The following is a 20,697-nucleotide window of genomic DNA, read 5'->3' on the forward strand; positions in this document are numbered from 1 at the left end:
CAGTCCTGAACATTCACTGGAAGAAGGACTGATGCTGAAGCTGAAACTCCAATCCTTTGGCCACCTGATGCGAAGAACTGACTCATTAGAAAAGACCCTGATGCTGGGAAAGATTGAATGCAGGAGGAGAAGGGGACAACAGAGGATGAGATGGTTGGATGGCATCACCAACTCAATGGACATGAGTTTGAAGAAACTCCAGGAGTTGGTGATGGACGGGAGGCCTGGCATGCTGCAGTCCATGTGGTTGCAGAGTCAGACATGACTGAGTGACTGAACTGAACTGACTCCAGAACCAGGCATGAAGGCTATGGCTCCTGGATGTTCTTTGGAAGCCTGGGCTGGGGGCTGGGGGGCAGGAAGCGGCTGCCTCCCATCCCCACTCTTGGCATACACAGAGCCTGAGGACAGGGTACGGGTTACCCAGCACTCATGGTCCTGTTCTGCCAAGACCAGTCCCAACGTCAGAGCAGCCAACATGGAAACTGCCTCTTCACATGATTTCTTTCAGAAAGAATCCTCCAAAGAACCTGAAGGCCGAACAGAACCCCAGAAAACAAAGAGGAGGGGTGGTGGTCAGGCACTGGGAACATCACAGTACAGGACACAGGTCCAGTTTGCAAATCGAAAGAGTTTTATATGATTCAAAGAAAAGAGTTACATCACACATACTCATTTAAATAATATGTCAAAGTCTGTTACATAAAACATAATTCTGAAACATTTAAAATTTTATCATTGAAACTACTTTAAAAGGCTCAAAGTCAAAAAAGAACAAGCAAAACTGCTTGGGCAGTAAAGTGCTCTAGGGGCCGTGCCTCCCGCGTGCTCCTCCGACGCCCTGGCGCCCAGAGGGACCCCATGCTGAACACGCCCCGCAAGGCTCTGGTTCTCACGTTGCGTTTTTCAGGTGAAGCTGTTTTCCAACTTACAATCTTTCCATCAACAACAGAGGGCCCAAAATGTTGTTTACAGAAGGTATTTCAAAGTCTCATCAGGAAATGGAAGTGTAAATCAAAACCTTTTTTCCTTTTTTTTTTTTTTAGCACATCTATTCTTTAGAAACAACACTGTTCAGAGAATGAACTTCATTCAGGGTGACAAGCCACCAAACACTCAGAGACATATTATCCACCAGAACCTTATTCGGACCAATATTATTTTGTGTTAATTATGAAAAATATCCAAATTTAATGCCATTTACAGCATACACATAGAAATGTTTATGCTGATCTAGGGCATGAGTGGAAGGACGGGGTGGTGGGGAAACACGAGCTATGTACATTGAATTCTGGTTCTCTTTTAACTGTAGTATATCTCACGACCAGTAGGAATACTTAGATATAAAAGTGATCAAAGACACGGAAGCCTCCTAAACACAGCCAGCACTTACAGACCTGTATGTCAATCAGCGGTTGATACTAAAGAGTAACTTAATGGGTATCAAGTGACATACAATGAATGACTGGGTGAGGGCTATCAGACTAAAAAAGACCTGAACACAAAGCCTAATTGTACTTACTCAATATTTCACCTTATCATCATTTTAATAAAGGCAAATGCAAATAAATAAGCAGCAAAAACAGAATCTGATTACATACAGCATGACAAAAACCATTCCCAGGCTTGAAGGGCAGAGCGACATTGCCATGTTCCTTGCACACATTCTCTTGCCTGGGTTCCCAAGGCTGCCCAGTGGAAGCAGTCTCAGTGACCTCCTGGACACGGGGGTGCAGTCTCTACAACGCTGGGACCTGTGCTCACAGCTTCAGTGAGGTCTGTGGTCTCTTCTCTAGGCAGATTGCAAAATACCCCATTCCAAGTACTGTTCTGTTTGATCAAAACAACTCCCTTCCAACAAAGTGACTGAACGGACAGCTGGGTAGGATTATTGCTGTTCTGTGTCACTAACATTCCCCATCACTAATACTTAATAAGCAATGGAATCAGAACACGGCAGCTGGACCGCACACACAGCTACTTCACCTCACATAAGCTTTCCTTAGGTGGAAAGTTCCTCCAACCACTAAGGACATCTTTTTCTCTAAGAAGTGATTCTACCCACAAAACACTTGGGTAAGGCCACAGCAAAGGAAGTCAAAGGGACAGAGCAGCTGGGTCTGAGTGCTTATGTCATCTTTTCTTGGTGTCTGAGGTACAGACAGGAGACTGTGAATTGACCACAGACACTTAGATTCTACAGCAGCTCTCTGCTCACTGGATATCTACCGATTATTTTAAGTTCATCTCTGGGGCACAGTCTTCACAAGTCACACCACAGACACAGGTGACTAAGTTCTACTTAAAGAAAATTCTAATTCCTTGGGCTACATAAAGCCTTAAAAGGAACTGTTGTCTGGAATTTCCCTTTAGAGTATTAGGAAGAAGCTGCCTGCAAAGGTTTTCTTCGGCCCCCCTTTCTTTAAGAGCCCCTATTCAACTAGTTCTGATTTTAACTCGTAGATCTAAAAGGCCTGATTGCAAAGTTGTAAAGTTTTTTTTTTTTGCCTGAATAATGTGCCAACTTTACCAAAAGCAGGGTTATTATAAAAATGTTAAACACGGAAAAGAAGATTGTAAAATCATCTATATAGAAATCAGTGATCTGAGAACCAACAATATAAGTATCTTTTTTATAAAAAGCAGTATAAAAATTAGTACCCTGTCTCAATCCTACAAAACAGGAATAGGAAGGTTGTAAAAATCCAAATTTTGCAAAATTTATTGCCAAACTGTGTGTCTGAATGCTGGTGATTTAGATTACCAAATTTTCTTCCATTTCCTTAAAAGAACTTCTGAAACTACAAAAGATACTGAACAGGGTCCCAACCAAAAAAAGCCAAGTTAACAGAACGTTCATCAGAACCAGCTCCCCTAGCTCTCAAGACGATTTTGTTGTTGTTGTTTTTGGAGAGAAAATCATCACTTTCATGATTCCTGAAAAGAAAAAAGGCTTTGGAAAATTCCCGCCCACCACCCCCGGTGGCCCTCTCAGGCGGAGGCCGGCGCACACTCCGGCTCCAGCGGGCTCCCAGGGTCCTCCGCAGAGGCCGCCCTGTTGAGCCTGCCGACCGCCGCCTGCCAGCCGGGAACCCTCTTGGTGGCCATGTGGCGCCGGGCGTGCTTCGTCAGGTGGTCGCTGCGCATGAAACGCCGGTCGCACACTGGGCACACGAACTTCTTCTCCCCGGTGTGAGTTCTGCGGTGGCGCGAGAGTTCATCTGAACGGGCAAATTTCTTGTTGCAGCCGTCCCAGCTGCAGCCGAAAGGCTTCTCTCCTGAGGGGCAAGGAAACAGAAACGTAAATGCCCAGCACCTTACTGGACACGTTAAATCATGTTGTTTTAAAATTCTGTGCATGAAAACCTAAGAGGCAAGTAATATTCCGTTATTCCGGGAACAGGTTATTTGCAGGTCAAGAAATCGTTCAAGACGCGTTTCTTCCTGGCACACCTAAAACGCAACGTGTCAGGGGCCCAAGATGTTGAATTAATCTAATCTTTGTTGTTATTTTTGAACTTTCTATTTTATATTGGGGTGCAGCCGATTAACAATGCTGTGACAGTTTCAGGTGAACAGGGAAGGGACTCAGCCATTCATACATGTGTATCCATTCCCCCCCAAACCACCCTCCCATCCAGGCTGCCACATAACTCTGAGCAGAGTTCCCTGTGCTGTCCAGTAGGACTTCGGTGGTCATTCACTCTGAACAGAGCAGTGTGTACATGTCCATCCCAAACTCCCTAACCATCCCGTCCCCCTGCCAATCATAAGTTCGTTTTCTAAGTCTGTAAGTCTCTTTCTGTTTCATAAGTAAGTTCATCTGTATCATTTCTTTTCAGATTCCACATATAAGGGATGCCATACCATGTTTTCAAATTAAAATCTCTGACTGTGAACTTGGGGTAGGAGCAAGATTCTTGAAAAGAATCAATTCCTAAAAAAAAAAAAAAGTAAGTAAAAGAAGAATTCCTTTGCTCTCTGAAGCTGCAGATCTTTAAAAAACCCTCCCAGGACCTTCATGACTTCTCAGCATCATTAACTCCATCTTCGTGTCTGTTATTACACTGACAATGAGGTTAATCACAAGACTGGGGAGAATTCTAATAGCTAACCTCTTGTTGTCACAAGCTTCGTGCGTCTGTCACTCGCTCCATTTCAGAGCAGCTGGCAGCTGTCCCACCTGCACCAGGTCTCCCCGGAGGTACGGAGGGGAGCCAGGGAGCACCTGTCTGCAAAGTCCTCCCGGCCCTTTCCTGCCTCCCAAGGCCCTCGCCTCAACCAGGCTGTGACCATCATACACCACTCGTGCAACTTTGTGAACGGATCTGTTAAATGCTGTTGCGTACGGTCATGACCTTCCTCCTAGAAGGTTTACACCTTGTCTAGTTCATCCATCTATGTACAGTTTAGCTCCCCCGGCACAGCACTTTGTATGAGAGGTGGTGAATAAATGGTTCTGAGTGAATGAGTGCTGAAGAGACATCAACTAAATCTTTGGTATTTTCAAAGCAGATTTAACAGGAAAATTCAGCATCCCAGTCGGTTTTTATGAACCACTCTAAGGGCTTGCATTTCTTGGATTTCAAAGACCCCGTGTTGAAAGCATAAGGTGACCTGTTTCCAGGAAAACGCCACTGGTGGCAGCGTACCAGGTGGCCAGATGTTGCAGAGAGACAACATCTGCAACATTTGGTGTGGGATTTATAAAGTGTCCCATGTTTTCAACTTAGCAAAAATGTAGCCTTTGCCCACTCTACCTTATCCTAAGGAAAACATTTCCAGGTTGGTACAGTGAAAAACCATCTTATCCAGCATAAACTTACCCAAGGTTTCTATTTCTTATGAAAACTCCAACTCAGTGTGTACAAAGTAGCACCAGAATTTGTTTCTTCAGAGCCTTTATGGTTCCTGACACTTAAGAACTTTGGGAAACCTGAAGACAGCTTGCTTGATCACCTTATTTCATGCCATCCTATCAGTATTTCTACCAAGGGAAGCTGACCAAAATGAACAGTAAGACGTCACCCCACTGCATCCCCAGATGTGGAATCTGTGTTTGGATGTGATCTGAAGCTCACCTCAGTAGTCTCAGTGAGAAGTAGAGCTGCCAAGTCAAGGAGCCCCTTAGAGGTACCTGTTCACGCTAACCCTGCAGCACCAATAATCAATCATGACTTTAACTAGAGTCAGGCTCCTAAGACAGACACCGAGTGTATACTCAGTGAGATCAGACAAGTATGCTGCTGCTGCTACTAAGTCGCTTCAGTTGTGTCCAACTCTATGTGACCCCACAGACAGCAGCCCACCAGGCTCCGCCATCCCTAGGATTCTCCAGGCAAGAACACTGGAGTGGGTTGCCATTTCCTTCTCCAATGCATGAAAGTGAAAAGTGAAAGTGAAAAGTGAAAGTGAAGTCACTCAGTCATGTCCGACTCTTCTCGACCCCACGGACTGCAGCCTACCAGGCTCCTCCGTCCATGGGAGTTTCCAGGCAAGAGTACTGGAGTGGGGTGCCATTGCCTTCTCCATCAGACAAGTACACAAGTAACTAAAACACAAAGTGAGAACGTGGTGAAAAACACAGCAAACCACTAGGGGCAAAGAAAGGAGGAGAGATGAGGAAATACTTTAAGAACTGGCTCTTACAGGGTTTTCAGTAAGTACACACGTGTCTCACAGGGTTTTCAGTAAGTACAGACGGGCAGAGGGTGAACAGGGGCATCGTGGGGCTGCAGAGAGAAGGTGAAGCCAAAGAGGCAAGGTCTTTACCAGGTTTGCGGCTCATCCCTGAAGCACACAGCCCCTCCACAGCGGGGAGGGTGGTAGAGCTCCTATAAGGCCTACGTTCCAGATGCAACTTCATTCCACAAGTGGGAGCTACCACGGTTAGAGTTTTAATGTGCTAATTACAAACTGCTCTACCTCAAATGCATCTCAGAGTAAACTACCATAACCACTCCCTTCAGTTCAGCTTTTCCTCAGCTGTATTCTACAGTTCACTGCCATCCCCTAGGCCACCAGTAGACACCTGGGGTTCCATGATCAAGGGCGCTTATGAAACACATCTTGACTGCAGAACCCATGACCTGTTACTGTGCTTTCATGTATGAATGTGTATGAACCTTTGTAAGCTGAGTTTAGTGAACCATTTAGCCACAGGACCCTTGAGAACAGAACTGACACTAACACAAAGAGTAAGAGAGCCACCCGAGACACTCAGGCCAAATCAAACAAGTTCCATCTACCAGCAACCTCACACCCCAAGTAAACAATGTGGTAGCCACCAGTGCCATGCTGCTGCTGCTAAGTCGCTTCAGTCATGTCTGACTCTGTGCGAGCCCATAGATGGCAGCCCACCAGGCTCCCCCGTCCCTGGGATTCTCCAGGCAAGAACACTGGAGTGGGTTGCCATTTCCTTCTCCAATGCATGAAAGTGAAAAGTGAAAGTGAATCGCTCGGTCGTGTCGGACTCTTTGAGACTCAATGGACTGCAGCCTACCAGGCTCCTCCGTCCATGGGATTTTCCAGGCAAGCGTACTGGAGTGGGTTGCCATTGCCTTCTCCACACCAGCGCCATGTAGCTATGTAAATGCAAACTCCATGAAAACGTAAAACTAGGTTCCTCAGACGCACTGTTCACATTTCAAGTGGGTGTCAGTGGTAGCTACCTTCCCAATGGATAGAAACCATTTCCATCACTGCCAAAAATCCTTCTGGATGGAATGGACAGGATTATAGAGAGATCACTAGGTCATTACAGTTAGTTTTCTTCTGTGACTTCTGAGTTAAAACTATGTATTTCCAAAAATAAAAAAACGAAATTCCTTTGAAGTTCAAATATTCTAGAATTTTCCACACTTTGGAGACCTCTTTCCCCACAGTAAGCCTAAGTCGCACTAATAAGAGTGTTTACTGAATCTGAATGGACATTTTCTAAAATGCAAAGAAAAGCCTCCACTACAACATGAAGAAAAAGAGGGTTCATGAGCCTCACCCTAAAAGCCTATCAATCACAGGTTCAGAGAACGACACTATAAATAGAAGATTCTAGAAAAACCACTGACAGATGTACTAACGTTCACCCCAAAACGATGAAGGCTTTTCAAAACCACAGAAAAATGGTCACCTTCTCCAGTGGGTTCCAGCTTTGCTCCCACCAAGAGAAGACTGGACGTGTGTTTCTTAATCACAGGATCTGACCTACCCACGCCCTACCTACCCTGCAGTACTCACCTGTGTGAGTGCGAAGATGAGCCTTGAGGTGGGAACTTTTGAAGTAGGTTTTCCGGCAGCCTGGGAAGTGGCAAACATAGTTTCTCCTTCGGGAAAAGTCTACCTGAGGGGCACAGCTCTGACTGGATGCAATGAACACTGGAGCAGGGGCAAGAGGCAGGAATCTGGTGTTCCCGACAGGCATGTTGCCGGCTGAGCATGTGGTGGGCTGGGGGAGGGCCCCCTGGGGCAGAAGCAGCATCACGGTTCCCTGAGGCACAGACGTTCCCACGAACACAGGCGGGAGTGCAGGAGCTGCGTGGGGCAAGACGGGCTTGACAAGCCCTGCAGACACCTGGGGAGGCGGCTTCAGAACAGCTGGTAACAGGCCACTGGATCCAGTCACAGGGATCATTTGGCAGAGGACGGGGGGACTAGGAATGGGGACGGAGATCAGAGGGGTGGCTTTCCTTGCCAAGTCGTTATCATAATTCTTTGGTGAGCAGGTCTGAATTCCAACGGGCCACCCTGCCTGCTGGCCTTTGTTGGTGGGGATCAGGCCACTGGACTTGTGCAAGCAAGGTTGACAGGACACTGAGTTCATGCTGAGTAAACTGTCTGTGAGGTGCATGTCCTGCAAAGTTTCAACGTGTCCCAGGAACTGTGCTTCTCCTTCTGTGCAAGCTGAAAGTTGGTGTTCTTGAGTCTGGGCCGTGGGACAGGAGTGGTGGGCAGAAGTGGGACTCCCGCCAGCATGGCCAGTGATACCCGTCACCGTGGCCCTGCAGGGAAAGCTGGCAGCTGGCTCCAGCAGCTCTGGTTTCGGACCAGGCAGGCCCCCCTCCGCCGTCCTGTTCAGCACTCTGGCAGCCCCAGCAGAGGCTTGGGGGACCGCCATGACCACAGGGGCTTTAGAAGCAGTTACTTGGGGAGGAACAACTGTCCCAGTCAATGGTTCCAGGAGGTCAGGGCTCTGAGGAGGAGTCATGCACTTAAAAAAAAAAAAAAAAAAAGTACCACGTGAAAAGGTTGTTCTGGTTAAATTTTAAGAAACTTACTTTGATCATGTTGTCTCCCCAAGGCCTTTACAAAGAAGTATCTAGAAAAGACTGGTTGAGGTCTGCTCACAGCAGCACCCAGTGGATACAAAGGCTGTATCAGCCGCTCTACTTCCTAGCTTCCTCCCCTTTTCCTGCCCTCTCTCAAAGCCATCCATTTGCTCAGTTGTAAGAAAACCAGTGCCATGCTTGGCCTCACACATCTACTGAAATGGACAATTTAAATATTAGGACTACAAATGAGAGATAAAAATTTATGTTCAAGATGAGTGCTTTACATGATAATTTTAGATTCTCAAAAAACTTTTAAAAACTCTAGTGGAAATCATCACACTTATCCATTAATCACGCATGTATCCTGTGCCTACTGAATGTAAAGTAAAACCTAACAGAATGATCCCTAAAAGGCCATGTTCCAACCAGGGGTTCTGTCTAAACCAAGCCTCTCTTTGTGTAACAGCTCCTCTGCCCCAACAATTCCCACTTATTTTCAGCCTCCGAGTGGAAAATTCCAACGCCAAGTAACTCTGAGAACATGAGGCAGGGCACCTCAACCCAGGTGGGTGGGGGCGTGTGTGGGGTGGTGTGTGTGTGTGTAGAAAGGCTTGATGGAGAAGTGGTATCTGGGTAGAGGTGGAGGAGAAAGAAGGAACCAGCATAAGCTAAGACCTGTGTCACGTGGACACACATGGAAAGGACAAGAAAGTGGACATGGGGTGACCAGGCATTGGCAGCAGGGCCAGAGGAACTGTGTGGGGAGTGCAGAGCCCAAGGCATTCCGACACTTCACCCTGGGGTCAGACGTGTCTGGGTAGCCAGGCCTACTACCTGGACAATCCTCTCTACTACCCACAAGTCCCTTCTCATCCCTCCAAGTTGGTTTTCCACACTCCTTTCAATACAAGCCCCCAGACCAGGACAATCAGATTATAATGTTCAGTTTTGTTGGCAACTGACAGCTCTCAATGTCTCCAAGTTGACAAGCAAGTTTTCTCCGGGAACTTCATAGCTGTAGCAAGTTAAGAAAACCAAAACCAGTGCCTGACTGCACCCAACTCACCCAAGAGAGAAGCTGGCTGCCACAGAGAGGCCAGATTTCAATCCAGCTAACAAAGGCCACCTGGCACCAGAGCCCAGGCCCTCCCCAGCTGCAGCTGCTGGTCCTGCCCTTGGACTGGGGAATCTGGGGGAACCAAAGCTCTGCCCTGCAGTTTCCCAAGGAAATCAGTGCATTTTACTTTTTCCCATCAATCTGCAGGTTTCAGTCGCTGGACATTTTCACCCCGTGGCTACAAACTATGATCAGTTGAAAGCTATTTTCAAGAGCAAAAGGAAGTTTTCACTCTCTGGACCCACACAGGGGGAGGACATGAACTTGCTAGCCAGCATCAGGCAAATCTACCTAAGATATCTTCAGCACATTTAATGAAAGTACTTCAGTCACTGCACAAATTGCTCCTCTCCTTCCCTCTTACCAGAGTTGATAGAGAATGGAAGTCCTTTGGTAGCTCGGATGGGACTGTGTCCACATGCACTGACGTGGTGACATCCCCTGAGTCAGAGACAGGTGTGAGGGGTCTGATATTCAACAGGTCAGCTTTCTGAGATCTCTGACCCCAGGAGCTCATGCAAACAAGAGCTTCCACAGCTTCCATGTCATTCTGCTCCAAGATGCTGCATGTGGACCTCTCACTGTCATGCCGTTTCCTCTCCAGGATTGACTCACATATGTCCATGATGTCAACCTAAAGGCATAATAGGATGGCTACTCAGTCCCTGGAAACATAGGGAGGTGCACCCTGACAGACAGCATGGGACACGCACGGGAGCCCGCTAAGCGCCACGGGCAGCACACAGATGCACTCTAGCTTTCAGGAAGGATGCCCACAGAGCAGCCGAAGACCACCAAGCTCCAAGATAGCATTCTGCCAACAGGAGGAGGAGGAATGAACTCAGCTGGTCAGTGGCTTCACAGAAAACCCTGATACTTAACAAAGGTTATTAAGTTCCTGTTTTCCGTGGGTAAAATGAATAATAAGACTTATTTCTAGAGGTATGAGTCTGTCTAGTACCTAACTGTCCCCAGCGGAGAAGAAAAGACACCCATGGCTCAGGTCGGCTGAGTTGAGAGCACGGCCCTTCTGAGCCAGCGAAGCCACTAGAGTATCCCCACAGACGCATCTGTGACAACCCTGGGGGATCCACACCAGGCAGGGCATCCATTGCTCAGCAGAGCTTGGGGCAGGAGAGCCCGTGCTGTTTGGCCCGGGTCCCCACAGCCGGGGGCACCAAGTCACTTCTGAGGCCACCAGGCCAGCCAGGGGACGGAAGAAAGTGTAAGATCCGCCACCAGCCCAAGGCCTGAGGGCCTTCCAGCGCAGCCCCCTGTCTTTTTAAGCAAGAGAGGGGTGGGAAGCAACTGGAACGGATCTGTTCCCAAAAAAACTTTACATCTACGAAGATACACACTTCTAGTCAGTTCAGTCGCTCAGTCCTGTCCGACTCTTTGCGACCCCATGGACTGCAGCACGCCAGACCTCCCTGTTCATCACCAACTCCCGGAGCTTGCTCAAACTCGTATCCATCACACTGGTGATGTCTTCCAACCATCTCATCCTCTGTCGTCCCCTTCTCCTCCCGCCTTCAATCTTTCCCAGCATCAGGGTCTTTTCCAATGAGTCAGTTCTTCATATCAGGTGGCCAAAATATTGGAGTTTCGAGTCAGTCTGCCTCAATACCCCACCTGTCCCACCCACGTTGCCCTCCACCCGACCCCCAGAACCCAGGTAATGCTGCTGCTTTTTACAAAGGCCGCTCTGGCCCCGCTTCTGCCCGCTGCTCCGGGCCTCCTCGAAAGGAGCTGCGAACTCGGAACTCACAGACGTGGGGACTGCTGCCTGCTTGGCCAGGAGGAACAGGGCGGTGCGGGGCCCCCGAACCTCTCTCTCGGCTCCTCAGCGGCCCGCGCGGATCGACGACTAGGCCCCAGATGCAGCCGGCGAACTCCACGCGACCCTCAGGCCTGGACCGGAGACACCCCGGGGTAGAGGCGCGGCGCCCCGCCCCCCGCGTGCTGCCTTCCCGCCAGCACTTGCCCCGCCCCTGCGTTCCCACAGCCCTCGCCCCGCCTCCACCTTCCCGCCAGCTGTTGCCCCGCCCCCTCGGCCTTCTCAACGCCCGCGGGCCGCGTTCCCACAGTCCCCGCCCCTCCGCCGGCGCCCCGCCCCCCGCAGCCCTCGCCCCGCCCCCTCGGCCTTTTCGCCGCCCTAGGGCCCCTTTCCCACAGTCCCCGCCCCTTCGATGGCACCCAGCCCCCCCTCGGCCTTTTCCCCACCCCTACCGGCGCCCCGCCCCCCACACAGCCTTTGCCCCGCCCCCACCCTCCCGCCAGCTTTTGCCCCGCCCCCTCGGCCTTTTCACCGCCCAAGGGCCGTGTTTCCACAGTCCCCGCCCCTCCGCCGGCTCCCTCAGTCCTCGCCTCGCGTTCCCGCCGGCCGCGCCCCGCCCAACGGCCCCCTCCTCACAGGGCCTGGTGACGTCATGGCTGGAAATAGTCCCGCACCTGGGGGCTGGCAGGGCGGGGCCGCTGCGGCAGCGCCGGACAAAGCTACGCGTGGAGCGGCACGAGGCACACGCCCCCTTCCCGCTCCTCCCGCCGCGGCCTCGCACGGCCACCGCCCCTCCCGGCGGCCGAACCAGCCGGGGTTCCTAACTGTGCACGCGCGGCGGCGGCGGCGAGGCCCGGGGCCCTTCTCCTCTCGCCGGGCCCGCACAAGGCATCGCGTCCCCACCTCGCCCCTCACGCCGATGGGTGGCCACTCACCACGCGCGGCGCGTCGCCCGGGCCCGCGGAGCCCGGCGTGTGCATGATGCCGGTGGCCCGGAGGCAACAAAGCGCCCGCGAGGCAGGAGCTCGGGGGCTCGGCAGCTGCCGCACGTGCGCGGCGGGCGGCGGCGGCGACCACCCGGAGCACCGGCGGCCAGCGCGCGCCTCCGCCCGCCCGCGCAGCTCTGCCCTAGCGCGGCCCTCGCGGTGCGGGTGGGGCGGGGCCGGGGCCGGGGCTGGAGCGGCGCGGGGGCGGAGCGCGGAGGCGAACCAAAACACGCCCCGCCCCTCAGGGGCGGGGCCGCTCGGGCGACAGCCAGTCCGGGCCCGGCCAGTTCGCCGCCGGCCAATCGGCGCCGCGCCGGGCCGCGTGATCAGAGCCTGGCCGCGGCGTGATCGGGCAGGGCGGGACGCGGCACGTGTTTTGGTCGCGGCGACGGGGCGGGGCCTGAGGCCCTGGAAAGTAGGGGAAAGGTCCCGGCGGCGGCGGCGGCGGCGGCGGGCGGCGGCGAGTGCCGCCGCTGCGCCGCGCTGCGCTGCAATGTGACTGCCACGGCTGTGGCGGCTGGCCGGGCGGCCAGGCCCCGGGAACCGACCGGGCAGCTGGGGCCGGGGGAGTCCCTGAGCCTAAGGAACTGGCTGGGGAGAAGGACTCCGCGTAAAGGCGGTGGGGGCGGGGCACTGCCCACAGCCTGCCAGAGCGCAGGTCCCCACCGAGTGAATCCGCACGGTGGAGGCGGCTCACCTATTGGCCTCTACCCAGATTTTGCTTTCTTGAGCCCCAGGTTACGTTTCCTGCATCTGCTCTTTGCAGCGGATGTCCAGAGCCCAAGCTGATAGACCTGTGTCTGTTGGACGCGCCCCCCCGCCCCGCCCCCGTCCCCAGGCAGGTCTGGGCTGCAGCTTCCGCTTAGTTGTTCAGGGAGAGTGGGGAATTGAGGGCAAGACGGATGCCCACCCAAAAGTCATCTGGTGAAACCCATTCTCCCCAGACCAGGTGTGAGCATCACTCCCCTCTGGGACGTCTTCAGGCCTGAATGAGAGAGATGCCAAGGACCCCTAGAAACCCCCCCCAACCCCGCCGCCCCCCTTCGCCTCCGCATCTCCCACCAGCATTTCTGTTTCCTGTGTCTCTCTGGGTGTGGTTTATCCATTCGGCAGCTCAAAGTTCCTAAAGAGCAGGCTGAGTTTATTTGTACCCCACAGCAGCCTGCAGCGAGGCATTAGAGCACCCTTCATCCACTCACGTGACCCATGCTTGCTGAGCTCGGATATGGGTTGGCACAGTTCACGGTCCAGAGGCCACGGTCAGGAAACCTCGACCCTAAAAGCTGAGAGCAGGTGAAAGGAAAGGAAACCTGCCCTGTGGGGACTGGCTCCTTGCAAGAGAATCCCTGAGCATAAGGAACAGGCCACCAGAGCGCCAGGCCCTCCTCCTTGTACGGATAAGCAAGCAGATGGGGTCCAGGGCTCTGGCCAGCTTGTTCCTTGTCAGGCCTGCTCTATTGGGCAGTGGGATAATAAGCTGGCCTCCGACTTCTGTCCATTTCATCTTTTTCAGATCATTCCCAGTAACTTTCATGGCCTGTAACTTTTCTGTTTCTTTAGTTATTTGTTAACTGTCTCTCAACCAGAAGGAACCCTCCTCCCAAGTAGTTAGGGACCTTGTCTGATTCACTGTGAACCTCCGGTGCCTGGTTCACTGCAAACACACAGTAACCATTGGTTCAATGAGTGAATGAAGGTCAACACCATCCCCCACAGGCCCTGCCCCTTGGACATCCTGCGGACACCTCTAATTCAATGTCCTTGAAACCGAGTTTCCATTTTACCCCAGTCTGGATTTCTCACCTCTGGAAGGAAACCCACCAGGTACCTCATCCCTTCATCCAGAAATCTGAGAGTCACCTTTGACCCTTCCCTTCCCTACACTTGCTTCCTTCTGCCAGTTACTTTGTGTTCTTCTTCCTAAATATTCCTAGAACTCTTAACTTCTCTCCATTGCCTACTCCTGCTGTGGTTCAAGCCACCATCTTTTCTCCTTTTCTCACCTGAATTATTCCACTGCTTCCCAATGGGTCTCTCTGCCCCATCATCGCTGCAGTCTGCCTCTCATCTCACTGCCAGAATGATCTTCTAGAAGTAGAGATGTTATGAAACCCTCAGTTTGGAATCCAAAGAGCTATGGGACTGAGGCTTATGCCTTAGGTGGGACTCTATGAGTCTGGGTAACCAGGCCCCTGCCAGAGCTTCCTGTACCATTCAAACCAGTTCCCCAAATCCTTTTCCCTCCTGACCCATAGCCCCAGTACAGAGCCCCGTGTCCCCCACACCACATGAAGTCACTCTCTTCTGCTATGTAAGTGGCATTCCCTCTGCGTGGAACACCCCTTCCCTTCTCCACTTTTACTCTCTGACTGCAGTGTGACTCCTCAGTGAAGCCCTTCTTGACCCCTAAGTGCAGGATTTTGGGGTCAGACCTGGATGCAAATGCCAGCTCTGCCAGTGTGGCCAGGCCATGTGGCTGGCTGTGTCGCTGTAGAAGAGGAGGAGGCGGCAGCCCTCTGGAAATCTAGAGTAGCAGCTCCTCTCACCAGCAGCTTAGTTTCTGCTCCCTGGACAGCAGGCTGGCTCAGGGCTCTGCAGGCATAAGGCATTGTCCTTCCTATATGTGTCCATGTGATAGACAGACAGGTCTTGTGCTCATCCCTCCTCCCTTCTCCACCACCTCTACCCAGATACAGCTTTTCCATGAAGCCTTTGTATACACACCCGCGCACGTGCACACACACACACCCCAAGCTGAGGTTGCTGCCAGACCGCACATTCTGGTCCTTCTTACAGTCAGTGGGATATTGACATGCTTATAAACTGAAGACAGGCACAAGTCATTCACTCTGAGCCATCACCAAAGCCCTCATCGGCACCAGGCCTCACAACTGTCTAGGGCAGAGCGCAGTCCAGTAGGCAGACTGGGCCTCCTGTATAGAGTAGAGTATGTTGCCACCAGCTAGACTCCCACCACTTCTCGTGGGTCCTCCCAGAGTCTGTGTATATACAGAAATACTTTTACACAGAGGATAATGATCTGTGCACCTACTGAATCTTGCTTGCTGATTTCACAATGCATCTCGGAGGCTGTTGTATGTCTGTACACAAAGATCACCCTTGTGCTTTACCATGGTTAAATAACTATTCTGTTATACGGCCGTGTTGTACTTAATTTAACCACTCCTGCTTAAATCACCAGGGAGTTTAGGCTATTTCCAGTTTTCCGGGACATCATCCATGCATTGTCTGTCTACATGCAAGAATAACTTCATAGAATTGAAACTGCTGAACATGCCCTTGGATTTCTTTTTTTAAATAATAATTATCTGGCTGCACTGGGTCTTAGTTGCAGCACACGGGATCTTTAGTCGAGGCATGCAAACTCTTCGCTGTGGCTCGTGGGATCTAGTTCCCTGACCAAGGATTGGACCCAGGCCCCCTGCATTGGGAGCGTTGACCCAGCCAGTGGACCACCTGGAAAGTCACTTACATTTCTTTTCCTTTTCCCTTTTGTTCCCCTTTTGATAAATTTTGTCAAAGTATAGCTTAGATATCAGAAAGTGCAAAAACTTAGATGTACAAGGCAAACACACGTGTGTCACTACATGAAGATAAAGACACAAAGTGTTAGCAGAATCGTAGATGCCCCCTCCCTGAGTCCACCCAGGATAATGCCTGTCAAGACTTCTAACATCGGCTGCCTTTGTGTGTATTGAAACTTGTATCAAGAGAATCATTACAGTTTGTTCTCCTTGAGGTCTGGCATGGAGTTATGTGTAGTTCAGATCATTTATTCTTCTTGCTGTAAAATGCAGCATGATCCATCCACCTGTTCTTCTGTCCACGGGCATCAGGATTGTTTCCAGTCTGGGGCTGTTATGACTAAAGCGGCTTTGAAAATTCTGATACATCAGTTCAGTTCAGTTGCTCAGTCGTGTCCGATTCTTTGCAACCCCATGAACCTCAGCACGCCAGGCCTCCTTGTCCATCACCAACTCTCGGAGTTTACCCAGACTCATGTCCATTGAGTTGGTGATGCCATCTAACCATCTCATGCTCTGTCGTCCCCTTCTCCTCCTGCCTTCAATCTTTCCCAACATCAGGGTCTTTTCAAATGAGTCAGCTCTTTGCATCAGGTGGCCAAAATATTGGGGTTTCAGCTTCAACATCAGTCCTTTCAATGAACACCCAGGACTGATCTCCTTTAGGATGGACTGGTTGTATCTCATTGCAGTCCAAGGGGCTCTCAAGAGTCTTCTCCAACACCGTAGTTCAAAAACATCAATTCTTCTGCTCTCAGCTTTCTTTATAGTCCAACTCTCACATCCATACATGACCACTGGAAAAACCATAGCCTTGACTAGATGGACCTTTGTTGACAAAGTAATGTCTTTGCTTTTTAATATGCTGTCTAGGTTGGTCATAACTTTCCTTCCAAGGAGTAAGCATCTTTTAATTTCATGGCTGCAATTACCATCTGCAGTGATTTTCAAGCCCCCAAAAGTAAAGTCTGCCACTGTTTCCACTGTTTCTCCATCTATTTGCCATGAAGTGATGGGACCAGATGCCATGTTCTTAGTTTTCTGAATGTTGAGCTTTAAGCCAACTTTTTCACTCTCCTCTTTGATTTTCATCAAGAGGCACTTTGGTTCTTCTTCACTTTCTGCCATAAGGGTGGTGTCATCTGCATATCTGAAGTTATTGATATTACTTCCGGCAATCTTGATTCCAGCTTGTGCTTCTTCTAGCCCAGCGTTTCTCATGATGTACTCTGCTTGGAAGTTAAATAAGCAGGGTGACAATATACAGCCTTGACGTACTCCTTTTCCTATTTGGAACCAGTCTGTTGTTCCATGTCCAGTTCTAACTGTTGCTTCCTGACTTGCATATAAGTTTCTCAAGAGGCATGTCAGGTGGTCTGGTATTCCCATCTCTTTCAGAATTTTCCACAGTTTATTGTGATCCACACAGTCAAAGGTTTTGGCATAGTCAATAAAACAGAAATAGATGTTTTTCTGGAACTCTCTTGCTTTTTTGATGATTCAGCGGATGTTGGCAATTTGATCTCTGGTTCCTCTGCCTTTTCTAAAAGCAGCTTGAACATCAGGAAGTTCATGGTTCACATATTGCTGAAGCCTGGCTTGGAGAACTTTGAGCTTTCCTTTACTAGTATGGGTAGGTGCATTTTTAATTGAGGGAAATTGTCAAATTGCCCTAGCAAACATGCTTTTGTGTCCATTGACCCTGTCAAAAATAAGCTGTGAAGACATTCCCCTATGTCTTCACTAATAATGGGCCTTCTCGAATATCCTGACTTCTACCAAGCTAGGTCGAAAAAATGAGAACTCATAACAGTTGATTGCATTTCTTTGGTGGAGTTTTCTTGAGGGTTTTTCATGTATTGAAAAGCCATCATGGACTTCCCTGGTGGCACAGTGGTTAAGAAAACGCTGGCCAATGCAGGGGTTCCACCCCTGGTCTGGGAAGATCCCACATGCAGCAAAGCAACAGCCCATGGGTCACAACTGCTGAGCCCCATGCTCAAGGGCCCCATAGTCACAACTGATGAGCCCCTGAGCCACAAGTGCTGAAGCCTGCGCACCTTTGTGCGCTCCACAAGAGAAGCCACCACAATGAGAAGCCTGCCATTGCAATGAAGAGTAGCCCTTGCTAGCCACACCTAGAGACAAGCCCACGCGCAGCCAAGAAGACCCAGCACAACCAAAAATTAACGAATTTTTTAACAGTCTAACACAAGATATTATATTTAAAAAGCCATCTTGGTTTCTGTTTGTGTGAACTTTGAAGGAATTTCCAATGGCAGTGCGGGGACTTGAGTATGTTTGTATGCTGAAGCGAAGGGCTCATCGGAGGAAAACAAGTGACCCTGCAGAGAGGGAGGGAGGGAGGTTGGGGAGGTGGGGAGGATGGGGGAGCACATCACAGGGAAGCAGGCCCCGGGCGGGAGGACGGACCGCTTCATCAGAGGTCGGGGGAGGGGAGAGCAGGCGGCCAGGGAGCTGGGCAGCATCCCAGGTGCAGAGGAGACACGGCCAGGGTGTCCACCTGTAATATACCTTCTTGGTGACATGGGAGCCATCTGGTGGGAAGGGGGCCCTGGTGAGATGAGAACGGTTTGGAGCCGACTCGGGAAATGTGTTAGGGACTCGGCCAGTGAGAGTGACAACGATTGCCTCATGCCCTGAGGATCCAGGCAGGATGCTGGAGTGATCCTGGACAAAGAATGAGGTTGTGTCCTAGCTCCTGCTATTAAAGGGCTGGATCACCTGGACAGGTTTCTTTGTCATCTTTGAGGCTCAGTTTTCTGACCTGCCAAATTGGCAGGTTGGATTAGCTCTTTGATTCTAATCAGCCGTGAATTGTGATCAAGTTAGTTGTCGTTTGGTTATGAATGAGAAAAATAAGTGCAAGGAATGCATTTTTTTCACATAGTCAAGTACAGTTTAAGGACTATTGTTTGTTCAGACTATCATTAATTTTTTTATTATTAAATCTGTTTTTTTTTCTTGTGACATGTCATGTCTTTTAGGAAGAGCTGGTGATAGCAGATGGTACATTGTACTCTAATTTGTGTGAACAAAACACTGGCAACCCTAAGGCAGCCCCCTCAAAGTTGTTCTGAAATTTTATGGTCAGTGAAACACCCACATCTGGGAATTTCTGGACTAGATGCTTCCGAAGGTCCATTCCACCTTGGATAACTATGGTTCTACAAGGGCTGGTCCTCTTTTCATGTTGAAATGGAAGGAGCTGATTTGAAGGCCTATTCAGAAACAGATGGTTGGCACTTCTCCCTGCCCTGGGCCTGGCAGCCATGAAGAGTCAGAGGAGCTGGGGGCATGCACTCTTTCTTTCTCCTGACCCTCAACATCCCCTCCTTGGGTTGCAGACCGGCTGGCCCAGGCTCTGCCAGCTCTTGAGTATTTCAGTCTTTGGCCTGAGCCCAGCTGCAGAGCCAAGAGGAACAAAGCAAGTCTGGAGGCTGCTCTCCCTGCCCGCAGTGCGGCAGGATGGGTGGGAGGGCTGGAGAGAGCGGACTTGGGAGGGGAGAGCTGGCCGCCTGTGAGGCCTGAGTCCAGCCCATTCTTCCTGCTTTCCTTCCTGGGCTGAGCCCACTGACAGGAAGCCACACAAGGACCAGAACATGCTATGAACTGACCAGTCGCTTTACCCACAAGCAGGTTGGCTAAATGACCTCATCGATGATTGACTAGTGGATGATTCATGAATCACTGACCCACCAATCTCCCACCTGTTGAATGACTGACCCACCAACCTGACAACAGGCATCTAACACCTTTGGTTTCTTCATCTATAAAATGGGGCAGACACTGAGGACGAGAGACGTGAAGCAGCCGCGGCTGGCACAGGTGGAGCCAGGCTCCGTGTCTCAGACCCACGGCCCCTGCTTCTTTCTCCCAACCATCTCCTCCTGGAAACAGGCCCTAAGAGCACGTGTGAGTCCAATAAGTGGACTTGGGAGGGGGCCTCCACGGCTCCCAGCAGACAAAGGGAACAGTCAGCTCCTTCTGGGTGTGCTCGTGCGCACACGCGCGCACACACACAGACACACACACACACTCCTTCGTGCTGTGCTCTGTCTTCTCTTTGTGTGTCCCCAAGAGGCCAGGATACACCTCTCTATGCATTGCATCTTCAAACCTAAGAGGGAGAACCGGGCTCTGTGTATGTCAGGCCCCTGGTCCTGGGTTAGAGTGGCCACGTAGTCTACAACCTGCCCCATTTGCCAAAGGAGAGCTCCAGGGTGGGACTGTGGGCACACTGGGTCCCTGGAGGCTTCCCTTAGGGGACGGTGGTGGGGTCTTGAGAGAGTGGGCTGGGCAGCCTGCAGAGCTGTGAGGAAGGAGGGCTCTGCTGTGTGCCTGGTGCAGGGGGACCGTCGGGGAGACCAGACCCACTCCTGTCCTCTGGTCCCACCATTTGGCAGGAAAGACTGACCCATAAACAAGGGCTGTGGGGAGTGGGTGAGGAGGTGGGCAGAGGGGACCTCACAAGCTCTGCCTGCGAGCTGGTGGGAGGGCCGTTTCCGCAAGAGAGGTCATGGGAGCTGGTATTAAGGGACAAGGGGGAGGTAGCCATCCCGGGAATGGAGGTGGCGTCTCAGTGTTGATGACGAACCTAGCCCACCTGTGCACATGCAGCGGGTGCTGCTGCTGCTGCTGCTGCTAAGTCGCTTCAGACTCTGTGCGGCCCCATAGATGGCAGCCTACCAGGCTCTTCCGTCCCTGGGATTCTCCAGGCAAGAACACTGGAGTGGGTTGCCATTTCCTTCTCCAATGCACGAAAGTGAAAAGTGAAAGTGAAGTTGCTCAGTCCTGTCAGACTCTTTGCGACCCCAAGGACTCCAACCTACCAGGCTCCTCTGTCCATGGGATTTTCCAGGCAAGAGTACTGGAATGGGGTGCCATTGCCTTCTCCGCAGCAGGTGCTGAAGGTGGAAATAAGCTTGGCATAAGGCCTGAGACCTGGGGAGAGCGGCCAGTCCAGTGGATCTCACACGTGAGC

At 51.1% G+C, this 20,697-nt stretch overlaps 1 protein-coding gene across 2 annotated transcripts; it reads right to left on the reverse strand.

The window, feature by feature from the left end:
• Positions 1-613: 613 nt before the first annotated feature.
• KLF11 (KLF transcription factor 11) lies at positions 614-12,307 on the reverse strand. 2 transcript variants are annotated; one of them, XM_061433334.1, is made up of 4 exons: positions 12,097-12,307; positions 9,749-10,018; positions 7,237-8,206; positions 614-3,278 (listed from the first exon to the last, which is right to left on the reverse strand). In XM_061433334.1, exons 1-4 carry the CDS (start codon positions 12,139-12,141, stop codon positions 2,992-2,994), a joined length of 1,572 nt encoding a protein of 523 aa, XP_061289318.1. In that variant the 5' UTR covers positions 12,142-12,307; the 3' UTR covers positions 614-2,991. The 2 variants fall into 2 exon arrangements, with proteins under 2 accessions (XP_061289318.1, XP_061289319.1); XM_061433335.1 differs by lacking the exon at positions 12,097-12,307 and adding an exon at positions 11,153-11,347.
• Positions 12,308-20,697: the final 8,390 nt, after the last annotated feature.

The sequence above is a fragment of the Bos javanicus genome, chromosome 11, assembly GCF_032452875.1.
Source record: "Bos javanicus breed banteng chromosome 11, ARS-OSU_banteng_1.0, whole genome shotgun sequence".
Lineage (NCBI taxonomy): Eukaryota > Metazoa > Chordata > Mammalia > Artiodactyla > Bovidae > Bos > Bos javanicus.

Coding starts and splice junctions, on each gene's coding strand:
- KLF11 (XM_061433334.1), bottom strand. CDS start 12,141: ATGCACACGCCGGGCTCCGCGGGCCCGGGCGACGCGCCGCGCGTG. Junction 8,207..9,748: donor TCCATTCTCTATCAACTCTG/GTAAGAGGGAAG, acceptor TTTTTTTTTAAG/TGCATGACTCCTCCTCAGAG. Junction 3,279..7,236: donor TCATCTTCGCACTCACACAG/GTGAGTACTGCA, acceptor CTTGCCCCTCAG/GAGAGAAGCCTTTCGGCTGC.